This window comes from Aedes aegypti, chromosome 3, assembly GCF_002204515.2.
Source record: "Aedes aegypti strain LVP_AGWG chromosome 3, AaegL5.0 Primary Assembly, whole genome shotgun sequence".
Lineage (NCBI taxonomy): Eukaryota > Metazoa > Arthropoda > Insecta > Diptera > Culicidae > Aedes > Aedes aegypti.
This window is the reverse complement of record NC_035109.1, coordinates 81,324,862-81,350,130: the sequence shown is the minus strand read 5'-3', so window position 1 is coordinate 81,350,130 and position 25,269 is coordinate 81,324,862. Positions and strand designations below refer to the sequence as shown.

The 25,269-nt window shown below is 39.7% G+C and overlaps 1 protein-coding gene across 1 annotated transcript; it reads left to right on the top strand.

Annotated features, from left to right (window-relative positions):
- On the top strand, window positions 1–24,818 carry LOC5577998. Its single transcript, XM_001656686.2, has 5 exons — window positions 1–194; window positions 296–650; window positions 7,504–10,167; window positions 22,595–22,771; window positions 22,841–24,818. Exons 2-5 carry the CDS (start codon window positions 327–329, stop codon window positions 24,482–24,484), a joined length of 4,809 nt encoding a protein of 1,602 aa, XP_001656736.2. The 5' UTR covers window positions 1–194; window positions 296–326; the 3' UTR covers window positions 24,485–24,818.
- Window positions 24,819–25,269: the final 451 nt, after the last annotated feature.

Here is a 25,269-nt window from a genome sequence, read left to right as displayed (position 1 = left end):
AACCATCCAAAACAAAAAGCGACCTGGAGAGAGACAGAGTCAACCGAAAAATCTACGAACAGTTTACGTTTGTGGACTGTAAATTATGTGAAAAACAGTAAAATAATCGACAAAAAGTGCAAAACTAGTGTTTAAAAGAGCGGCTGTTGGACAGCCCAATCAGATTTGCAACCGGCAAAGGAAATCCGACCGCGGTAAGAATGTTTCCTTTTTGGCGCTCCGACATAACCTTGAATCGAAGGCGCGCCGATCGGATTTTAAAATTTCCCCCACCGTTTTGTTTACGTTTTTTCAGTTGGTGGAGGGATTGCGGAAGAGGCTCAGAGATGTCCTTCTCGGCCAAACTGGAGCAGCTGCAGAAGGGATTCGCAGACAGCGCAAGCGCAGGTGAAAGTTTACAACAGCTGCGGAATTTGATCGATGGCATTCCAAAACAGACAGATCGCGAAAAGACGGCAGTTTATGTGTTCAAGGATCTGTTGGCGGTATTTGGGGAGGTAGCCGAACGGGGAGAGCAAGATCGCCAATGCCAAGCCCTGGCGGAGGCGTTGAGGTATCTGATGCAGGTCTGCAGCGGAGCGGACGAAGCCATTCGGTGCCACTTTGTGCTGAGGGTTTACAATATGGTGGTGAAGTGCAGTACGAGTGAGGTAAGATTCAATCTAAATTCTGTTCATTTCAAGACCAACTATTGAAAAGGCCACCTTCAAAAAGTAAACATAAAGCAAAGATAACAAAATACAGTGAAACCTCCATGAGTCGATATTGAAGGGACCATCGACTCATGGAAATATTGAGTCATGGAACAGCAATCCTTTGGAAAGTGGCTTCTAGGGACCATCATAGTAACCATGAAATTCTGTTTTTAGTATGGTTCCATGAGTCGATATCGAGTCATGGAACATCGACTCATGGAGGTATCACTGTAAAAAATTAAATTTATTAAAAATTATTTTCAAACCGACGTATGTCGCAAAAGAAAACAAATTGAGATTGATTTGTGCTCCTAAAACTATTTTATTTTTAAATATAAATTTCAATTCTGTCATATGCGCATTTTGATTGGTGTTTTACATTTGACTGCACTGCTTGTTTTCGCATTGTTGACGTAAGCGACAATATGACCAAAAAGATTTTTTTTTCATTGCAATGAATTCTTTGCTTAATAATACACTTGCTGGAAATTCAAACACTTATTTGTTGGTAAACATTTAAAATTAAAAGGGATATACGGATTGACATGAATACATTCAACAACTTATATGAATAAATACACATTTGGTCTAGCATTTGTTCGGATAGTTTCACGTAGGAACCGGGTTGGTATGGTAATTTTTCATTGAACAACAACACAAAATAAACACATGACTCAGTCGCTGTTATTTATCAGGAAACCTGAATCCAGGCATCATTAACCCTTTCCTTCCCATGGTAGCACAAGTGATCCACCACTTTGCGTATGTCGTATATAAACTGTACAAGTTAGATCATATCCATTTTTTCATCACATGTTCACATATGTTTCATGAAATAATGTACTTGGATTTCTGGGATTTCTAGTTAAAGCACAATAACCTTGGAAAAGTCAGCATTCCCGAGCAAAGCTTGAGATCAAATTGAAAACTAATTTTGATGTTGTGCTGTCGCGGATTTTGATAACTCAGTTTGTTGTCATTTTGGTCGTTTTAACGGTTAAAATATCAAAACTGAGAGCAGAAAAATGCTCCCATGAAATCAAATTGAAAACTCTTTTTGCTGTCAGTGAAAGCAAATTGAAAACAGATTCTGCTGTCATTGAAAGCAAATTGAGAGCGCTGAGATATACATATTGTCGATTGATATTGAAACATGGCTGCGACTAGATAAATGCTTTATTTTTATATTCTCGTAGTATTTAAACATGTAGCACGAATAAATTTATAATTAAATAAAAAGAAAATATAAGTAAAAATTTAAAATGATAGCAGAAAGAAAACAAAATATTATATCGAATATTTCATTGATAAATTGATATCAAATTATGATATCAACTTGATGCTGAAAACAATATATGTTTTCAACTTGCTTTCATTTTGATGTTGGACTTTGCTCGGGTTGAGTGCTCCTTGAAGCCCAAGCAGGACAGTTCGGTTTTGCGTCGTCCGATAGATTTAGCTCACGGTTTCGCGCATGTTTTCGTCGCCGGAGATTTTTTTTTTTCTCCTGTTTTGGAGCGTCTTGCTGGGTAGTGCTTCGTGAAGCCCAAGCAGGACAGTTTTTACATTCAGAAATGGAATAGTGAAAAGTGAAAAATGAAAAAGTGATTTGTTTGATTTGTGTCCTCAGTACTGTTGGTTTTTGGCTGCCCTAAGTTCACCGAACCATCCGGAAGTGACAGGCAGCACATAAATTAAGAGAATCAATCCGGTGAGTTTGTTCCAGTATGATACTTTTTCTTTTGTGCGCCTTCCGGATCGTTTTTGTCCGCGTCGTGGAACTTCTGATCGTTTCTTGAACGGAAAATGTTATTTTCGGAGTTTGATAATGTTATGTTCAGATTGCGCATTCTGTCCGGGCGGGTGTTACGCAACTAGCAATCGGTTGTGGATGCTTTTTAACCGTTCGATGACCCTGGAGGGATCGATTCTGCTTTTCGTATAATTTTGAGCAGAAAAACCGACTGTGTTATCCTAGGGTGTTTAGTTCGAACGCGCTTCCTTTCGTTTTTCGATTATCTAAAAATGCAGTACCACACAGTACAGTTTTTCAATAGGCGTGATTTTTTTTTACGCGTATCGTTATTTTATACAATCCGATGACCCTGGAGGGATCGGTTTTGCTTTTTACTGGTTATTGAGCAAAAATATTACTGCACAATCGACAAGCATTTCGCGAAATACTATTTATACTATAATAAAGCTATTGTTTTCTCTTTTGATTGCCGGCATTCAAAAGATTAATTTGAAAACGCTTAAACAACAAATATGTATGGTCTATCGCCAGCTTTCTAGGCGAATCCTGACAATATACCTTCCCCAACCTCCAACTCCGTAGCACTTATGAGGGTGTCGCTGAGTCGGTGGCCTCTCATTAAGTAAGTGCTACATCAACATTTCCTTCCCCTATCCCAAGTTACGGTAAAGATGGGCGTGGCCGGGAATAGCGATATTCATGCTTTTAGTATTCTTGTTTATGATTTGAACAAGGTATACTCCCCTGCCTTGTTCTTGAAAGTAGTCAGGATGAGATTATTAAAAAGAAACATGAATGTTGCTAGTATCCAATCTACGAAGTATACCGTAACTACGCTAACGCTAATAACCTAGGAAAAGTCAGCATTTTTTCTAATTTAAATAAAGTGGATTTTTAAACTTCCATATTTAGAAATATAAACATTATTTTCATCAAACAAAAATAAAAGCATGCTCGATTGATTTATTTTTCCAAGATTCAGTTGAGTTTTTAGAACATTATACAAAACTATCGTCAATTCTGTACTAACCTATCTTTTTGAAAACAAAACTATCATCATGTCTCGGAAAATGGTTTTAAGCTGGAAAGAAAATTGCAAGACGCTGAGGACAATCAACAAACCAACATACTCAGCAGTAGCTATAGGCACGGTATGTCGGAGTAGAACATTGGTCCGTTGAATACCGTTCTGTGCAAAGATCAACGATCATTCAGTTCATTTAAATGGATACTATAACATTCCCCAGAAAACCATTCCCCCGAAACCCATTCCCCAGAATCTCATTCCCCAGAATGAACCATTCCCCAGAAAACCAATCCCCAGAATTGACCATTTCCCAGAAAATTATATACCTACTTTAAAGTTTTGAAATAATCTATTTAAAAAACTTGCAAATTAAACTTCATACAAAGTTGTTTACAAGTACATGAGAAGATTAGCATTGGTGCTGCTAATTATGAACACTTTAATTCAAATTTCATTTGCAAATGAACTATCACAGTAGTTTCACTTTTATTGGCACTTATGAAGACTGATAGATAAGTCTATGGGGAAACACAATATCCAATATTTATTTGAAAAAAATATAAAACTCATCACTATTCTGCACAAAATAGAGCTACACCCTTCTTTCGGTGTAGTAGTTTCCAAATGTATAATTTCACACGTATGTCCAATTTTTATCAAATGTAGTGATGTATGCAGCTTTTCATCAATGTTTTAAGAAGGTGCATCATCTCTTACTTTTTGGGGCAACACCGATTAGAATAAAGACGTTCGTAGTATCATATTATACGTTTCCGATATAATGATTACGTAAACTCGGCAGAATAAAAACTTACTATTCTGCACATTAAAATGATACGCCCTTCTTTACGTCAAGTCTAAATTACAAATGACTTGTTTGATTTTGCACAAAATAGTGATACACCCTTCTTACCAAGTCTTATCCTGTTGACGATATAGACAAAATGTTCCGTAAGGATACCAAATGGCAAGAAGACAATTGGCATAATTGATTAAATGATCAAGGACCATTTGATATAATGGTCATTTGGCCAATGACCATTTGGCATGACATGAAGAACATCCTTTTTGAAAAGAAGGAGCATAAGTATGGCTGGATGGCAAATGGCTTTATACCAAATCATTTTATGCCAAGTGACTTTATGCTATATGGGCTCTCCATCGATATATTTTGCCTATATCATTAATGAGATAATACTGAGAGAAGGGTGCATCACTGTATATGCAAAAATAAACATATAGTCTGTATATTTTATGGGAATGTATTAAAAGAAGAATGTATTATTATAATATGCAAAAAAGTCATGAATAGGGGGATTAGGGGCATATTGGACACATTAGGTAAATGCTTATTTTACATAGAATGGAAATATGTTTCTTCGCTCTAAAATTAAATCCACCGCTTCCACCACTTTGCTTATAAACTAATTTGAAGCTAAGAAAAAAATATAGTAGAATTTCAGAGGACAAATGAAGCAAAGCGTAAACTTTTATACCGTCAAAAAGTTCATATGCAATACAGATTTCGTACAGTTTATAAAGTTTTGCTGAAATATGCATATTCTCAGAGAGCAGGCGTTGCAGAATTCGCTCTCATTTGAGAATGAAACACGATCAAAGCAAGCAAAGAAAAACATCCCATCTGTTGCGGTCCACGATCGTCATTGTATCGCAAGGTGTAACAAGTCTGATAAATGGAAGCAGCGAGCGAGAGCCCCAACGAGAGAGCGATGATAAAATCCATTTTTCTCGCTTGTTTACCGTTGGGGATAGGTGTTTTCTTTACTGGCACGATAAACAATCCACGAACTTCCAATAACAACAGTGTCCCCCAGGCTTGGAGCATGTTTAGAGGGGTTTTATCATGCACTACTATCCCCCCAATCTGATCAAACTTGTAGCAGTATACGATAAACAGTCTCTCATAATGTGCAGCATGTTATGATAGTTACAGAGAGTGATACGTGAGAGATTCTCTCAATTTTCTCAGGATTCAATCCCTGCAGAGAGTAAGGGGGTGTCCATTTCGCCCCGTGTGTTCATTATGCCCCTAACCCCCCTACATACATATTTGTTTTGTCACATCATACCTTAGCCTGTCACATAAGTGACTCTTCTTCTTCTTTTCTGACGATTCGTCCCTACTGGGACAGAGCCTGCTTCTCAGCTTAGTGTTCTTATGAGCACTTCCACAGTTATTCACTGAGAGCTTACTATGCCAATGACCATTTTTGCATGCGTATATCGTGTGGCAGGTACGAAGATACTCTATGCCCTGGGAAGTCGAGAAAATTTGCAACCCGAAAAGATCCTCGAACGGTGGGATTCGAACCCACGACCCTCAGCTTGGTCTTGCTGAATAGCTGCGCGTTTACCGCTACGGCTATCTGGGCCCCCACATAAGTGACTCACGCAAAGCAATAATTAAAAAAAGAAAAAATAGGTAATTCATATAGCTTTGTGGGGAATGAAATTCTGGGGAATGTTACATTCTGGGGAATGATTTTCTGGGGAATGATTCATTCTGATGAACGAAATTCTGGGGAATGGTTTTCGGGGGAATGGTTTTCTGGGGAATGTTATAGAATCTTTAAATGCACTAAGTGTGATGTTTGCTTGTGTATCAAAAAAGACAAAAACTTCTTCACAGCTTTTTATTTTCCACCGGAGACAAGAGGTTTGCAGAACACACTGTTCAAATAAAATGAATGAGTAAAAGCAATGAAATGAAAAAAAACTATTGATGTCTCTTTCTTACCCTAGTTGCAGTCATCATCCCATCGCAAAAAATATTTTTTTTAGTTCTATTCATATTTTCGAGTAAAACTATACGCGATTTGTTCTGGTGATTTATCCGGATATCACATTTTTTTTATTTTTAAACTTTGAAAAACCTCGTGGGAAAGAAAGGGTTTGTCATACGCCTCTCACGCCGAGGACCTGGGATCGAATCCCATCCCCGAGATAGTCACTAAAAAATTCAGTGACGACTTCCTTCGGAAGGGAAGTAATGCCGTTGGTCCCGAGATGAACTAGCCCAGGGCTAAAAATCTCTTTAATAAAGATAGAAAAAAAAGAAAGGGTTAAATCGGCTAGGAGAAGCAGTTTGCCTAGGCTACTTCTGCTATATGTGTTGTGCTATATGCACTGGCACCTCCCCGAAGAAATACCGTAAGGTGGTTCCGGGGAGATAAGAGTCTGAGGCCAAGGGTAATGTCGATGCACTGTACACCACTTGAGCAATTCAAAAAAAAAAAATGCTCAAGTACAGTGCATGGGCTGATCTTAGCGGGTCGTCGGTGGTGCATCATCCCCGCATCTGTTTGCAGATTTCCACCTTGTAAAAAAAACGATCTTTAGCGTTTTTGTGTGTTTTTGCACTGACATTTGCTTTACTTCAAACAAACGCACGATATGTGTGAACCAGGAGATTATCAAAATTGAATGTACATCGAGATCGGTTTACGATCCATATTTCTTTAATCGGAAAAATTTAAAACATTCTATCGATGATTTTTTTCATACCTTTTGCATGAGCAGAAATGTGCCATAAAACGAGATTTCCACAGATTTTATTATAAAAAATAGCCATGAAAAAGAGAAAATCAGAATTTTACCGATAGAATATATCAAAACTTTCCGATTATGAAAATATAGACCAAATATTGATTTCTAGCGAGAAAAAAAAAGCAATATACTTTCGATTTTTATAATCTCCTAGTGAAACGTTAAAGTATTCTACGTAAAGTATTGCACTTTTCTGTCGTTGTATAATACATAGTTAATGGCTGATTGTGGTCTTAAGCAGTAATATTCAGGCCCTATCTATTGTTTGTTGGTCTTGATTTAAGTAGATGAAAAACCGAATTTATTACTATACCATTTAATTCCACTAGAGTGTACTAAATCCGGTTTTTCATCTACTTATAGGTATTCCTCTAAACAGTTCGAAGATTTAAGATGGTCTTGGTTTGTTTTGTTGCTGAGGGTTCATACGAAAATATAACTTCCTCTCTCTTCCACAGGACAAACGAACGACGGTCGTGCAATGTGCCCGCCTAATGGAGAGTTGCCACTGGTCCGAGGAACACATGGAACTGTTCCTGAGGGTCAGCCGGGTGGTTCTGAAGATCGTTTACGACGTGCACACGAGAAAGGTTGCGAAGCAGGGAGAGTTTATTCATGCGGGAATCGATGTGATATGTTCCACGACTTTGCGATTAATGAGGCACTGGAGTGATTCGAACCAGCTGGAAGTTCGATCTAAGGCGTTAGGGATCTACTCTGATGTTTTTGATAATTCGGTAGCGTTGTTGTACCGGTTGTTTAGTATGGATCCGAAGAGAGCGGGTGAGTTTTTTGATTCGGTAGTGGACATCATGCGGACAAGTAGCAAATTTAGCGAATCAGAGATGGGAGAACTGTTCCACAAGACGTTACCATATTTGGAGACGATTCTGAGCTTCGGGGACGCATCCAAGCCGTATTTGAAGTTCCTCGAAGTCCTAGGGCTATTCGAAGGAATCAAAAAGGAGCCAACGGCCGCCTGCGTCTGGATTCTGAGGACATATCTTCGGTTTCAAAACGATCCAAATCCGGACACGGAACTGTTAAAATCAATATCCGAGAAGCTGAAATTTCTTTCGGGGAAATCGCCGCCGGATGTGCTCCTGATGGAAGTACTCATTTTCATCACACTGCAGCTGGGGATTCATTTGAACCAGATCAAGCACCAATCGTCGGAGTTGGCCGAGCCGGTCATAGAGTTGTGCAAAACGTTGTCCAAATTTGGGAAATACTGCCCGAGGAACTATTCTCAACTGTGTGCCCGATGTGGCAGCTCTAGTCGACATTTTGTGGACAATGTGTCCACGATGGTCATCAATCTGGCAATGGCGATGTCGAAAGCTGGGAAACAACTAACTCCGGAACTGGTGGGATTGGTTTCTGGGTTTCTCCGACACAAAATGCTCACGCTAGACGAGCTGAACTGCGAGAAAAAGCAATCACTATTGGACGCCGGGTTGCGTTACGTGGTCAATTGGATAAGGGTCGCACTGCAGTTGGTTTCGGGGAAAGAACTTCTAGACTTGGCTCGGCTAGCAGTCAGCTTCAAGTACAAGTACGACTTTAGTTTTCTGACCGAAGTTTATCTGATAAGACTGATGGAGAATTGTCTGAAAGATTCCGGCATATGCCAGGCTGCAATCGATATCAAACTGGTAAGACTGATTACAGCACTTCGGAGCGAAGCTTCCGACTCGAAGGAAGTCGACGAGACTATCTATTCAATAGTGAACTTTCAATTGAGCAGTAAAAATGAATCCATTCGGGACTTCAACCTCGTAGATCTGATTGAGCGTCCGGAACTAGATCGATTTGGGTTTCCCATTGATGCAACGCTTACCAAGCAAGAAAAAGCATCGATTCTCCTCGTAGAGATGAACTTGGCTTCTCGCTACAAAAACGCGAATGTCCTGCAGTATTTCCAGCTTCTTCAAGAACTTGACGCGGATCCGCTAAGACTGGGAATGGCCATATACCTCTTCCCAGACGCCGGATTCTATCAAATCCCTGCAGAAACCACAGAAACCCTAAAGCGAAGAATTCTCGAAGCTCGGCCAACGAATCCAGCGGACAAGATTCGACGACACGGAGCTCTAGGCGTTCTGAACTACTACGCCTTCAGCGCCACCTCCAAAGCCATAGTCAGCAAACTGAAAGACGCCCAGCTGAATCGGGATACCATCAAAAAGGATCAGATAAACGACGTCCTCAAGGAGAACACCATGGATCAAGAGCTGGTTCTCCTCTCGCAACTAGAAGACACCTACTCCAACTATCGCGACATGGTCGTGGCCCTGGCGGAGTCCTCTTTCCAGCACTTTAATCTGATCTACTCCCTCAACCAAATCTCCTCCATGATCGACAACACCAGTCGCTTCTTCGTCATTAACTACTACCCCCGCCGAGCCGTCGAAACCCAACTGCTCAACTACCTCCTAATCTGCCAAAAACCGGACCGAGTCCTGGAGCTGTGCTGCCCTCTCGGCTTCCTCATCGAAAACCACCAAATCTACCGCCAACTCCTCAAAGATCCCCTCTACAGCAAACCCTGGGCTCCCACCCTAGACTCCCTCGTCCAGAAAGCCCTAGAAATCATCACTTCCCACCCTTCATCCGTCCCTGACTCCCGCAAGTACCACTTCCTCAACCTGTACCTGTCCCTTTCCCAGTACGAAGCATCGCGCCAAAACCTCCCGGCTGCCCTCGCCCACATCCAAACCCTCACGACCCGCCTCCAATCTGCCTCATCATCCACCTGCCCAACCAGTGCCATCATCCGGGGACGCATCTACCACACCATCTTCCGGTTGGTCACCCGGCACAACCTTCCCACCCCTCGCCGGATGCCGGTGCGGAACTTCATTCGGCTCATGCTGGCCCATTACAACGAGTTGCAGAAGCTTCCGGCGGATCAGGGATTCATCGTGTCCACCAGCACGCTGGAGATGACGGTGGAAACGGTGCGGTATCTGACGTTGCGCTACGATACGGATCGGCTGGAGGCGCACGTGGAGCAGCTGTTGAGGTTCGTGCTGCGAAGGGGAGCTGGCCTGAGAGCGATGCAGCTCATGGGTCTATACGCGACGATGAGCGCCGACAGCGAGAAGGAGGATAAGTGTCAGGTGAGTGAGAATTTACTATCTATTCTACGAAGTCTACTAGTTATTGATTCAAGTCCTAAGCCTATTAGTCCAGAGAGTCAGATTTTTCATGGATTTTCTCCAGGATTTGCTTCATTAATTGTTTGAGCTCTCCCACGCTATTTCCACCAATCTCCATTAATTTATACAGAGAATACTCTGAAAATTTTCCCAGGAACTATTCCAGGATTTACTCCAGAGATTTTTGCACTAACTCCGTCGATTTCTCCAGTTGTTACTCTGGGAGATCTTCCAAAGATTCCTACAGGTTTATTCAAGAGTTTTTAAAGAAGTTTGCGAATATTTTTTTCAGAAATTCCTACAAGAGTTCCTCCGGGGGTTCGTAAGCCGGTTTTTCCAGTTATCAGGGCTGATATCCAGTTTCCTTTTAGATATTTGGTCACTATTTTAATGCAAGTGTATCTATCACTCGCTTCTATCTTCTTAATCTATCACGGTTGATCTATTACAGTTCATAGCATTCGCTGGAACCAGAGACGGATAAAATACCGTTTCCCTATGCTTCCAATCTTCCATCATTATAGCACGCCTTTCCTTACGCCTGATACATAGGCAGTCTGCTAAACAATTATCAAACTGTTGTGTCTGTTAGTATCAAGCAGTCACCTAGTTGGTTCCTTGTGTAAGTGTAATTGATCTGGCGATACTGGAGTAGCAACCACGGGCGGCCAATCAAGCTCAAGCTCAAGCTCATTATCCTAAATATTCTTCAGACATTTCTCCTCAGATGTTTCAAGGAAAAATTAGGAATTCTTCTAGTGATTTCTCAAGAGATTTCTACCGGAATACTTTCAAGGAATGCTCTAAAAATCCATTAAGAAAGTCCTTTGAACATCTTTTCATTATTTATCCTAGAAATTCGTTCAGAAATTCCTCTCGCGATCGAGGAATTTATCCAGAACTTGCTCCAACAAATGCTTGAGCCCTACAACGCTACCACCTCCACTATTTTTTTTAGGGCCTTGGTCATTTGGCATAAAAGACATTTGGCTGAATACTTTTTTATCAAAAAAACAGGCACAATTTGAAAGGGAGCGGGCCACTTGGCGTAACGGTCATTTGGCATAGTCACAATCAGGCGTTGCAGAATTCGCTCTCATTTGAGAATGAAGCACGATCAAAGCAAGCAAAGAAAAACATCCCATCTGTTGCGGTCCACGATCGTCATTGTATCGCAAGGTGTAACAAGTCTGATAAATGGAAGCAGCGAGCGAGAGCCCCAACGAGAGAGCGATGATAAAATCCATTTTTCTCGCTTGTTTACCGTTGGGGATAGGTGTTTTTCTTTACTGGCACGATAAACAATCCACGAACTTCCAATAACAACAGTGTCCCCCAGGCTTGGAGCATGTTTAGAGGGGTTTTATCATGCACTACTATCCCCCCAATCTGATCAAACTTGTAGCAGTATACGATAAACAGTCTCTCATAATGTGCAGCATGTTATGATAGTTACAGAGAGCGATACGTGAGAGATTCTCTCAATTTTCTCAGGATTCAATCCCTGGTCACAATTAAATATAGCCCTCCTAACAGGTGTCTGTTCTTGACAAAAAAATGTTATGCCAAATGTTCATTGTTGATCGTTATGCTTAATGTTCTCTATGCCAACTGACGTTATTCAAAATGACCGTATGCCAAATGACTCAGATCCCATTTGAAAAAAGCGATACAATTCTAGTGCCTCTAGTTCTTATGCCAAATGGCTCACTCCCATGTTTTTAGGGGTTACTCTAAAAAAATTCTCAGGGACTTGTTAGGGAGCCGGATCCTATTTTCGGCACTTTTGATTCGCGTCGGCAGTGAGGTTTTTTGAAAGCTTCAAAGCTCATAGTTGACCACAATATGTGTCGTATTAACACGCTTCTCATTGTAAAGTTTCAGACAATTCGGCCGAGAAAACCCTCCCATGCCAAAGTTAATCATGGAAGGGCCCAGGTAGCTCTGCACCCTATAACAGTATTTTATTATTAAGAGATTATTCCACTACTTCTTTCAACAATTTCTCCAGTTGTTCTATAGGAGTTTTTCCAAAAAAAAACTTATGGGCGTTCTTAAAAAAAAAAAAAAGAATTATTCTACACTTTTTGGGAAAATCTGTCTTTTTTGGAAACCTCCCAAGAACTCGTTCAGGAATTGTTGTACCAATTGTGCCAATCTACCAGTCGTTCTCCGAACAACTTTCATAAAGATTTTCTAAATAAATAAGGTTTCTCACAGGAAATTTTTCAAAAATTCTTCCAGGGATTGTTCCAGAAAATCTATCAAAATCACGTTTGTTCTTCAAAAAATTTCTCGAGTTTAATTAAATATTTTTCACATCGCATTCAGCAATTATTCTAGCACTTCCCCCGATTATTATTACACTTTAGGAACTCCGTTAGATGAATTCCTTGAAAAAAAAAAGAAAATCCTGCAGGGCATTTTTCAGGGATTCGGCAATTCCTTAACCTCAAAGCTACCTGTTCAACCAATAGACCCACATTAGGGTGCGGCTTATTTTTCAAAAGTTCTCAAAACCAAAAATTCGTGTGCTCTACTGAATTCAAATCACATTAAAAGAGAAACCTCTAAATCTGAGTCAAAAATATTATCATTTAAAGGTGGCACAGGTGTCTTGAAGGTGAATTTTCAAGTTATAAAAATGACCTTCAGTGAAGTAAACATAACTTAGTTATTTTCCAACCAATTTCAAAACTTTTAGCATCGTTATCTTCAGAATTGAATTTATGAAAACTTTGTAAAACATCAAATTTGTCTAAAATCAAAACTAGTCTTAGTTTAAAATACTTTTATACATTTTTTTTCTCATTTAACTAAAAATTTCAACTTAGTTGGATCATAACTTCTTGAATGCTCAATCGATTCCGAATATTTTTACATTTTTTAAGCAAATTTAGTTGTTTTCAAACTGTTAATGCAACACATTTTTCTTAAAAATGTTTTTGATTAAGTTTTTCACCAAAAACATGATTTTTTAATGCAAAAATCAAATTTCTTTTGATTATTCAAGTTTTTTCGCCGGAAATTGCATTTTTTCTATAAAACTAAAATTTATAAGGCATCTTGCTTTTATTACGAGTTGAATAGTGCATATATTTTTCAACACATGCAGACATATTTTTGTTTCAAAATTATTTAAATATAGTTGCAAGATCCTTTTCAAAAAATTAACAAATGAAAAAAAAAACAGTTTCAGCTTTAGAGACAATATTTAGCTGGCAACAATTAAAAAAAAACTGGCATTTTTCGTTAAAAAATCATGTTTTTGTGCAGTTTTTGCTGAATAACTTGGTCAAGACATTTGTTCAGTGAAATGTGTTGTATGAAAGGTATGAAAACAATTGAAATAGCTCCAAAAGCATGTAAAAAGATTTGGAATCGGTTGAGTAACCATGAAGTTATGGTCAAACAAAGTTGAAATTTTTAGTAAAATGAGGAAAAATTTGGACTAAATTACTTTTAACTTAAACTTGTTTTGATTTTACACAAATTTGATGTTCTACAAAGTTTTTGTAAATTTAATTTTGAAGGTATTGATGCTAAAAGTTTTGAAATCGCTTGAAAACTAACAAAGTTATGTTTACTTCACTGAAGGTCATTTTTTATAACTTGAAAATTCACCTTCAAGACGCTTGCGCCACCCCTAAATGTTGATATTTTTGGCTCAGATTTTGAGGTTTCTCTTTTAATGTGATTTGAATTCAGTAGAGCACACGAATTTTTGGTTTTGAGAACTTTTGAAAAATAAGCCGCGCCCTAACCCACATGCAAAAAGTCGGTCCAGATTTTAATGAATATTTTTTCAATAATTACTAGCAACTTATCTAGAAAATTTTCCCAGGTTTCTCAAGATTTTAGGAGATTTTAGAGATTTTTTTTCAGAGATCCTTGCAGGAGTTTCTTAAGAAGTTAATCAGAGATTACTTTAGGATTTCTTTTAGATGTGGCATCCAATTTTTTCAGAATTGACTACCAACAATTTCTTAAACATTTCCTTGGCAATTACTGGGAGCCATCCCTGGAAGAACTCGTGGATACATTTTTGAGGAACTAGTTGGAAAATTACTCAAAAAATTTCTGAAGGTATTTCTGTAGAAATATGTGGATTTGTTTCTGAAGTAACATTCCTGGTTGAAATCTCAAAGAAATCTTGAACAAAAATTTTGGAGAAAATCCTAATGAATCAGTTGGGGCATCTCTGGAGCAATTCAGAAAAGATCGCAGTAAGCCTCGCTTGCGACCGGTCGCATAATTGTTCCTGTCACGAATTTTCACTCTATGGACCGATGCACGCGTTCATTATTTGACGTTTTAGCGGTGCCGTGTTATTTATGCGACCATGGAAACCAGTGAATTCGGCACTGCTCAAACGTCAAATAAGTGAACTTGTGCATCGGTCCATAATTTTAGCGTATGGACCGATGCACGAGTTCACTATCTGACGTTTGAGCGGTGCCGTGTTATTTACGTGACCATGGCAACAAGTGAATTCGGCACCGCTCAAACGTCAAATTCGTGAACTCGTGCACAGGTCCATAGGCTGATATTCGGCTGACGATTGTGCCATTTCAAAGTGACTTGGTTTTTCAGTTCTGTTGCATGTATTGTTATCATATAAAAAGTTTGTAAATATAGTGAAACGTCTTCGCAGTAAATCTGCAGGGAAAAAGATAAACTATTCCAATCTGAAGAAAATGAAACTGAGAAAAGAAAAAGTGTTTCTCATCGGTCAAGATTTGTGAGTTTGAAGCCTTCGCAAGATAAAGAAGAGCAGGATTCGAGTTAGGCTTTTTTACATTTCGCTAGCTGAAAAAGGGTAGCTCTGGCAGCTACAATGGATGAACTTCCCATGAAGACATGCTCTGACATTCGGAGAGAACTTTCCTTTTATCATTCTACTTTATAACATTTGAAGGTGTTAGTTGTATTGTTTGCAAAACCATTCCTTTTTATTATTCCGCATTTCAGTTCGTTTCATGCTTGTGATAACATAAATTTGTATCATGGCAATGGTGCATTTATTTACTCACTAAACAAACTATGGATGGTTCGTCACTGTAAGTGTCGGCATAAGGCCTTATTCCTGTACAAATAAATTTGAGCTACACGAGCATATTATTTTATTGCAATGTCAGAGATAACAGGTATATTGCAAGAATGCCGTACAACAGCCCTGTGAAGATGGTGTTCGCTTCAAATCCGGTTGGAACAAGAATGCTTTGGGAACAAGAATGCGCAGGATGGAGAGAAGCGGTCATGAACCAAATGATTTGGCGATATATTGTTGGCGAGGTTCCATCAAGTTGATTGACGTAGAGCCAAATCAATAATTAATATTGTAAATCCTAATCGCCAAGATTCTCTGATCTTGAAGTTCATGGTTCGATTCCAGGTCGCAACTTTGGGCGAACTTTTTCTATAATACGTCGTATGAAATGTATTGCTGTTTGCATTTGAGATGCAAATTTTGACTAAACGTTCTCCAAATGCGGTAAAACAAAACAATCAAAGGACACCTAGCAACGTTTTTCAAAATCACCGCCGACCTAGCAGAAAATTCTATCTGACATCGCATTTCTTGTAGAAAATCTTACCGCATTTGGTGTTTCCGCATTTGATCATAAAAATGAAATCCTACCCAAGTAACCACAAGCATTATAACATTGCACGTATTCTACTGCATATCAACAACATTGATGTAACATTGCTTTTATTCGACATATTTCAAGAGCTGTCAAGCAATAAAGCATTAACTCTACATTACAAATGTATCAGTGCACTTACATCACTTTATAAACTGCACAACTGCACTAATGTTACTTTATAAATTGCTTCATTGCATTATCGTCGTTTTTGCATTAGTGCAACTGTAAAAGGGCCCTTTTCCACTTTTAAACTACTTTAATGGTAGGCTTACGGCAATGCAGCTGCATTATATATGCAATGATATAGTGCTCCATGGTTACTTGGGTAGTGATTTGAATGTTTCCACTTCCGGTGAATAGGGACACAATTGTCCTTGCTTCGAGTGAATCCCACAATTGCTTGTCACTTTGTTCCTCACAATTCCCTTCGCGGGACGAGTTGACGTCTGGCTATTTGTAAAGGAATATGTCAGATAGTCAGGCTGCTTTTAAAGCTCTTGCCTAGGCCAACTCAAGGTCTTAGCTTGTTATCGCAAGTCGAACTCAATTTGAGGAACTGAATTCAGTGAACTCTGTAAAACTTATATGGGTCCTTGCTATTCTTCCATTGCTGGGAATGAATTGGCTTATGAATTAGCTCGCAATGGAGCATCGCATGACTTCATTGGCTTTCAGGCAGCTATTCCAATTTCGCAGTGCTTCAGAAATTCTTGGGCGGCAACTCAGCACCAGCAATCATGGAATAATTTTGAGTTATGTCTTCAAACAAAATTGTACATTACTGAGCCATCCCAAAGGTGGCAAAGTATTTAACAAATCTGCCGAAGCAGAATTGCAGTCTCTTGGTAACAACCTTGACTGGCCACTGCCGACTCAACTATCACATGGCAAATATTCAGTGTGTTGATATATTTGTGTGTGATAGTTGTGATTCCGATTAAGGAACTTCTTATCACCTGATATGTAACTATCCAGTCTTCGCGTAATTGCGATTCCATTTACTTGGTTAACACTTATTGTGATTCCATTTACTTGGTTAACACAGTGAAACGGATTTCAGAAACCTGAATCTTCAGGACATTCTGTTATTCTTAACCCGCTGTGGTAATGAGCTATAGGCTCTCTTTACGCTCATGCGTTTTGCAGTGTCCTTTTTAGGGCGCTGTTCGAACCCATTGTGGTATGGAACTACATGCTCTCAATTCGCTTATGCGATTTTCCCTCTGCAAGGGACCCCACTCCTATTTCCTCCCATCTTTCCCTTCCCTTTCCTCTCCCATCGGGTAGATGATGAAATAGGCTCAAATATGGCGATGGCACAAATCTCCCAAATGGCGGGGAACGTGCCTCTGGAGCCGGCCTTCTGATACCTGATACCTACATTTTTTGGAAAAATCTGTCGTTTTTGGAAACCTTCCAAGAACTCGTTCAGGAATTGTTGTACCACTTGTGCCAATCTTCCAGTCGTTCTCCGAACAACTTTCATAGAGATTTTCTAAAGAAATAAGGTTTCTCACAGGAAATGTTTCAAAAATTCTTCCAGGGATTGTTCCAGAAAATCTATCAAGAGCACGTTTGTTCTTCAAAAAATTTCTCGAGTTTAATTAAATATTTTTCACACCGCATTCAGCAATTATTCTAGCAATTCCTCCGATTATTATTACACTTTAGTAACTCCGTTACATGAATTCCTTGAAAAAAAGAAAATCCTGCAGGGCATTTTTCAGGGATTCGGCAATTCCTTAACCTCAAAGCTGGTGGTGGTTGGTCCCTAGTGATAAATCCTACCTCCGTTCTGGTAACGATCTTCAGATTATCGTGATTCGTCAACATTCGTATTGATAAAGTGGGAGGACAGAAGTAAAATTTGAAAGAAACGAATGCCAGAACAGGTATCCACCGGCGACGCCAAACGGACCAACGTAATGTGGTGTAATTTGGAATTTGTGGATTGAATACTGACACCTATATTTTTTTTTTGCCAAGCATCAATATGGATGACTCTCGAGGATTGCTTAACGTAAAAGGGGTTATGACAAGGTTGTGGATTTACTGGGTAAATCCATCACATTGGGGTTATGACTTTGTGTCTAGTCAGGAATAGGGTCTGATTGGTATGGTAGAATGCAATAGAGTTCGGAATTGATAGACAGACTTTGAGGAAAGAAGTTTTCAACGTAAGGCAGCAGCACCTTGGAACTTGGAGGGCGCAGATCTGGAGAGTTGGGCAGCTGTTCATGCTGGGTTACATTATGTAGAAAGTGGAATCTGTTTTGCCGCGCACAAATTATGGGAAGTATTTGAAAATGGCTTCTTGTTTAGATTGTGTAACGCAAGAGAGCATTTTTAGCTCTGCGTTATATTAGGAGGTTATTATAGTGTAGGGTCTACTGATGACTGTGTAGGTATTTTAAGGGTGATTGAATGAAAGTTTTGTTGAGGGTAGTTATTGTTGAATTTTAGCATTTCGTAATTGTTTTGAAATGTTTGTCGTACAATGAGAAAGAATTTTGGGGTATTTGTTTGGTTATTATTTGCGCTTTTGCACTTGTAAATGTTTTATTTAATAGAGATACTTTGTGTTAGGGAAGTGTAGGAGGATAAATTATAATTTATTAGAATTTTCTGATAGAGGCAGAGTTCACATGTTACTTAGGTATTGGAAAGCAAATGAGAACCACATTAAATAATAGATAAACACTAATGCTCATATTTTTATATTTTTATATTTTCATTTTATCGCGGTCCTCATTGCCCGAGCGGAGACGATAAAACTCGAGTTGGATATAATCGACGCAACTACGATACGGAAAAGAAACAGATGAGAAACTATCGATACATTTATTTAACTATAAAAACCACGTTTTAACGTAATAACTTTATTTATTTCTTCTCGTTTCAGCAATCCAACAGCCAAACCATCTCTACTATCTTTTTCATTTCCTCTTCGTTACATTTATAGTCCCTCTGGTACTGAATCGAATGACGCATTCCGCTTTTTATCAGCGCTGTCTTTGCTGTACGTTGAGCATGGTGTCGGAGGTGGTGTGCTGTGTAAAACATCTGATGTACTACACGGCACGCTACTTCCGGCATTTTGTTGGCGCGCGGGATGGGCAGTGCTGGTGATGATGTGGAGGGCGCTATTCGGTTTAGTGCCAGAGGGACTATATCTATTTAATGTATCTGAAACTTGTGGGACCGCTTTAAATACCGGCGCCTGCTTGTGGAAGATCCCGGTGTGTTAAACGGTATAGGACATGTTAACGGGGGAGGCTTGGTAGGTCCTCACCTAGCCCGTGTCTAGATAGGCGGACGGATGTCTGCCAGGGTGTGGATCGAGCAATTACAATTACAATTACAATTCGGCAATTCCTTAACCTCAAAGCTACCTGTTCAACCAATAGAATTTTTGAGGAATTAGTTGAAAAATTACTCAAAAAATTTCTGAAGGTGTTTCTGTAGAAATATGTGGATTTGTTTCTGAAGTAACATCCCTGGTTGAAATCTCAAAGAAATCTTGAACAAAAATTTTGGAGAAAATCCTAATAAATCAGTTGGGGCATCTCTGGAGCATTTCAGAAAAGATCGCAGTAAGCCGCGCTTGCGACCGGTCGCATAATTGTTCCTGGCACGAATTTTCACTCTATAATTATAGCGGTTTAGGGACACAATGTCGAAAGACAAAGGCAGTCTGCTAACCAAAGAGCAAACCTCTCTGCCATGCCTTTCCCCCAATCCATACACTCCCGCATGAACTGGCGTAGATGCAGTGGTATATACGGTCTACGTGGGAGACAGTTCAATGCATCATCAATTCCTCCCCCTTTCCCCTCATTGGTCTGCATTCTGACGTGGCAGGTGCCATTGTTGCCTAAAAATAGAAGATCACCAGTATTTAAACACTGAGGGTGTCTGTTAGTCCCAAATAGTCATTCGCTTGGTTCCTTGTGTAAGTGCAGCTGATCTGGCAATACTGGAGTAGCAACCACGGGCGGCCAATCAAGCTCAAGCTCAAGCTAAGTATGCTGTTTCGTTCATGAAAAGTAAAGAAATTCCTTGACTGAATTGATCAAGAAATTTCCTACAGAGAGCCCCCTTTGAAATGACATTTCTTCTCAACTGCGTACTGCGATCAGAAAAATGTTATTTTCTGAACCATTTCTGGGAAGAAATTTTCCACGCATCGAGATTGGCGATTCCTTTCCTTGTCAGTAGCAAACCAGCCTTTAACCACAACAGATGTAATGAAGACGACTAGCCTCTGGACTCACAAAACCACAGATGTATGGGAAATCAATAGCAGTGCGCAATTTTACTTTTCCCTATTATTCATGAGTGAACAAAATGTGCATTAGAATGTGAGAATTTTTACAATTTTGTATATATGGAGCGTAAGTATTTCGTGATAGCTTATTCTCTTTTACTTTAAAAAAAATGTCTACCTCAATAAGTTAAAATTTTTATAGTGATTTTTCAACCATCATACAGTTTTTTTTTAAATGTGCGTGGAACTAACTACTGGTTCTGCTATCTGTTGAAAAATAGTGTATTATTTATTCTTTTAAAATACACTCATTCTTTCAACAAACTAGTAACATCCAGAATCTATATAAAAAGAGTTGCGCGAAGAGACTTCTTTCGAAGATTGTTCTTCTTCGGGTTCAAAAATAGTCCCTATCTGATTTGTCTGCTCGAGAGGTAGATAGTTTGACAGCTCGATAGGTAGATTTGTTTTCACTCTTTGTGCAGCTCTCTATATATTACACATATTCATAGACTCATAGATAATTATGGAATTATTTATTCTTTGAAAATTTACTCATTCTTTCATCGAAGTAATGAATCGATTTATTGATTTGCTTTTCAGAAACAAATATTCTTCATCAGAATATCCATATTTTTGTAACATCGAGTATTGATCAGACATCTATACATTGAGTTTTTTTGCGTTGAAAATGTGTATTGTTTTATCGTACAAACACCAAATAATGAGAACAATACAAGCATCAATAGGCCTTTTCATGTGACAGATCCGTCTATGCATTTGTTTACATCGGTGGAGGACCGGTGCTAACAAGGGCCTGTCATTTTCATAGAGGAACTGTCAAAGTGCTTCCCGATCAGCTGATTTGGGACGTCATGTGAATAGGCCTATAGGCCTTTTCATGTGACAGATCCGTCTATGCATTTGTTTACATCGGTGGAGGATCGGTGCTAACACCGGCCTGTCATTTTCATAGAAGAAATGTCAAAGTGCTTCCCGATCAGCTGATTTGAGACGTCATTTGAATAGGCCTATTGATAGTTTTATTTCAAAACACGCCCCTCGCATTCCCTTTCAATGTTTGACAAAAGTAGCTCTTTGATGTTAGAATCCGATCTTTGTTTTATAGTCAGAAAATTATGTAAACAATCTTACGCACTTTCGACAAGTTTGATTTTTTTAACTAACCCTTCACAGATCAGCTTAAAATCAAAGTGTCACGGTGATAACAAAGGTAAAGACTATATATTGCAATGTTTTAACTGTCCTTGTTTAGTTTCTTGATTTGACGTTATATTTTTTACATTCCTTATTAATTGAACAGTTTGACGTTTCGTCAGATATACTCGCTTTTTTTCGTTTTCGATGTGTTTTCTTTGTTGACGTTTTTTTTTTTTCATTCGACGTTTTGGTATTCGACGTTTTGGCATTCGACATTTTGTCTTTCGACGTTTTGTCCTTTCGACGTTTTGTCCCTTCGACGTTTTGTCCCTTCGACGTTTTGTCCTTTCAACGTTTTGGCATTCGACATTTTGTCTTTCGACGTTTTGTCACCCAACCAATTTTAGCGTATTGGCTGATATTCGGCTGACGATTGTGCCATTTCAAAGTGACTTGGTTTTTTATTTTTGTTAAAGAAGCATTTATTGTTATCATATAAAAAAGTTTGTAAAGATAGTGAAACGTCTTCGCAGTAAATATGCAGGGAAAAAGATAAATTATTCCAATCTGAAGAAACTGAAACTGAAATAAGAAAAAGTGTTTTTCATCGGTCAAGATTTGCGAAGTCGAAGCCTTCGCAAGATAAAGAAGAACAGGATTCGAGTTAGGCTTTTTTACATTTCGCTAGCTGAAAAAGGTCAGCTCTGGCAGCTACAATGGATGAACTTCCCATGAAGACATGCTCTGACATTCGGTGAAAACTTTCCTTTTATCATTCTACTTTATAACATTTGAAGGTGTTAGCTATATTGTTTGCAAAACCATTCCTTTTTATTATTCCGCATTTCAGCGGCCGTTTTGGTTATTTTAATGATCCATTCATTAGAATTTTCAAATTTTTCCATACCGTTATCTGTTTATGATGGTAATACATCACAATTGTACCTAAAATAATCATTAAACAACATTTCCAACATATCCAATTTGTTAGAAATATTCCAAAATGCACGGAATCAGAGTATTAGGTGCGCTGAATTACGGAACTTTACGGTACTTGATGTTTGAAAAAGATCAACTAAGCTCTCGTTTTGAATGTTTGCGACTACTTTTCGATACACTCCTTATATAAAGTTCAAATTCAGATTTCTGTACGGTTTTCACGGTTGTGGTTAATTGAAGAATCCTCTAAGAGGTGTTAAGCCTATCGGGATCAATATTTTAATGACAATTTCGCTCTAGCTATCCCTATTGTACAAAAATCCCTTTGTTAGAAACTTTTATTAACATGTGCTTATTATTATTCATCCTACAGATGCTCCTCACCTACCTGGATCGCCTGTTGATGCTCCGCCCGCTGGAATCGGATAGCAAAACCTTGCTAAAGGAGGCAACCGCCATGACGCTGGAAGTACCGGTCATTTCCATAGCCGACGATCCTAACTCCAGAAACCCGATTCGCAAAGCCGTGAAATATCCCAAGTCTCCAACGGTAAATTGTTAAAAGATCTCTCTTTTTAAATATCATCATGATTCATTTTCTCAAATTTCTTATGTACAGAGTCGCAGTCCATCCCCTCGGCTTCTCACCGATCAACCGATCGATCACCATCAGTATCTAGTTAACCATCACAGCGGATGCAGTTGCCAGTTCTGCCGCTTTCCGCAGTACAAATGCCAAGCCCTGCTGGTGGCCACCATCTACGCACGGTTGGCCTTCCTCAAGGGTCAATCCGAGCGGTGCCGGGAGATTTACGACGCCGTGGCCAAACACTGGAATCACCGCAGCAAGGTATTTGACGATGCTGGGCTTGTGGGACATAGGGATGAGTTTGCGACACTGATCGCCAGGGCCTTTCTGTACTATGGGCAGTTTCACTGTAAGGAAGGACAGATCGAGCAGGCTCGAGTAGAGTTCGATAAGAGTCTGGACATATTGGGGGGTGTTTCCCAAGGGGACGTGGGTCTGGTGCAGGAAGTGAAGATGAATATCGCTGCTTTGGGAGATTCGGAAACGTTGAATCAGATAAATGCTGGTCAGTCTAAATTCGCAGACTTTGAGAACTTTATTAAAGAGAATCCACGGTCTGTATATCTACCAACTCCATCTGCCCAAATGGGTAGGATGAACACTTTCACGCCCAGAGTAGGAACTACCAGAATTATGCCCAAAACGGCCGTTAGAGCTGACGACCTTATCAAGTTGATGGCTCGCAAGCGTCTGAAAACCACTCTTGCTAAAGACTACAGCAAGGAGTCAGAACTTGTCAGTGCCATGTCCGGATTGTCCTGTGCCTCGGAGAGGCGACCCAATGCAGTCAGTATCTTTGTAGATACTCCAGAGAAGCCCTCCGAAGCGATCAAGGGCAAGAAGAAACTATTCACTCAGGAAGCATCTTCAAAAGATTCAGAGGAATCACCGAAGAAGCGAGGCCGTCGCAAAAAAGCGGAAGGAAGTGAAACACCGGCAGCTCCAAAATCCACACGAAAGAAACGTATTCAGATGAGTCCTGTAGTGAAAACATCCTCCTCCACAGAGTCCTTCAAGGACATTCTAGTGAAATGCAGCACTCCCATCTCGATATCTCGGGGAAGCAACAAATGTCGAACAGCCACCTCAAAGAAGCCTAAAGTAGGACCAGCCTTCCCGAAACTCTCCAGCCAGGAAGCCAAATCTCCCGAAATCCCGCAGAACCATTCCTTCAACAGCTCTTTCCGAGATGTGCTGCTTCAATCCCTAACCGAGGCCAACACTTCTAAAGTCCCGTCGAATAACTCCAGCGTAATCGTGCTGGATGATTCGGATGTGATCAACACCAGCCTTACCCAGAATCACTCGGTCAACGAGAGTCAAAACGGGTGTCTCTCGTTGAAGAAGTACTCCGACCGCAAGGGCAGGCCACGCAAGAACAACGCCAAACTGTGTCTCCAGTTCGACACTTCCTCGGCGGTCATCGATATCACAACGCCGGATCATTCACCGGCAGTACTGAGGGCAGTGGGTTCGTCCGGGGGAGGTGTACCGGTACCATCGGCGCCAACGACAGCCAAAGAGGACACGGTCAGAACGCGAGGGCGAACCAGAGCAGTGGCTAACAACAGCAAAAAAGCAGTGACGAAGGAGTCAGTTTCTCCGGACGCAGCAGGTGAGGTTATTGTGCCGAGGACAACGCGCAACAAGGTAAGAGGCCGCCGGGCTGAGTAGGTGACCTGTTTGTATCTTTTTGTACTTCTTATATTTATGAGCAATTTTACTCTAGGTTAGCCTAAACCAAATTTACGATTTCTGTTTTTAAATGTTCTATTCCGATAATGATATTGTCCAATACCTGTTGATTTAGATCAATAACAAGCGATTTAACAGTTAATATATTTTGTACGATACAATATTGTGTTTAGTCGACCCGTATGAAGAAGCCATCGTCATAACTAACAACTTATTATAAGCGATCTTAACTATTGGCAAACGATTGTGGACAACAAGTAGTAACTAGATAATACACATTAGATAACATTGATAGTATCATATCATGAAGGTATCGTTATGCTTATTTTTTCATCTTCGACAAATCAGTTAAGCAAGTTCGAAACTAATCTTGGCATATACCTTTTTTAGTGTTAATTTTAGATGACGAATTGTGAAAAATTGAAATGAGAATCAAACTTACGGTTCCAAATACGCCACGAGAAGATCCGATAAACTAGACGCAGGAGGTAACCAGAATCCGCAATCAACTCAACCACGTGTTTACACGTTCGAATGGCAGATGGTACAAAATCGTTTGGCTTAAGCATTTGTCATTGATAATGAAATAACCAAGAACTATTTGGAAAAAGTATGTAGAACAGCCTGTTTGAAAAAAGTCAACATATCTATGGGGCAGTGTTGTGAACAACTTAATTTCCCATAACTCACGCTTGAGATTTTTAATGCGTGAGTTGTAAATCACGCAACTCAGCAGTCAAAAAATCATGGATGAGTTGGCTCAC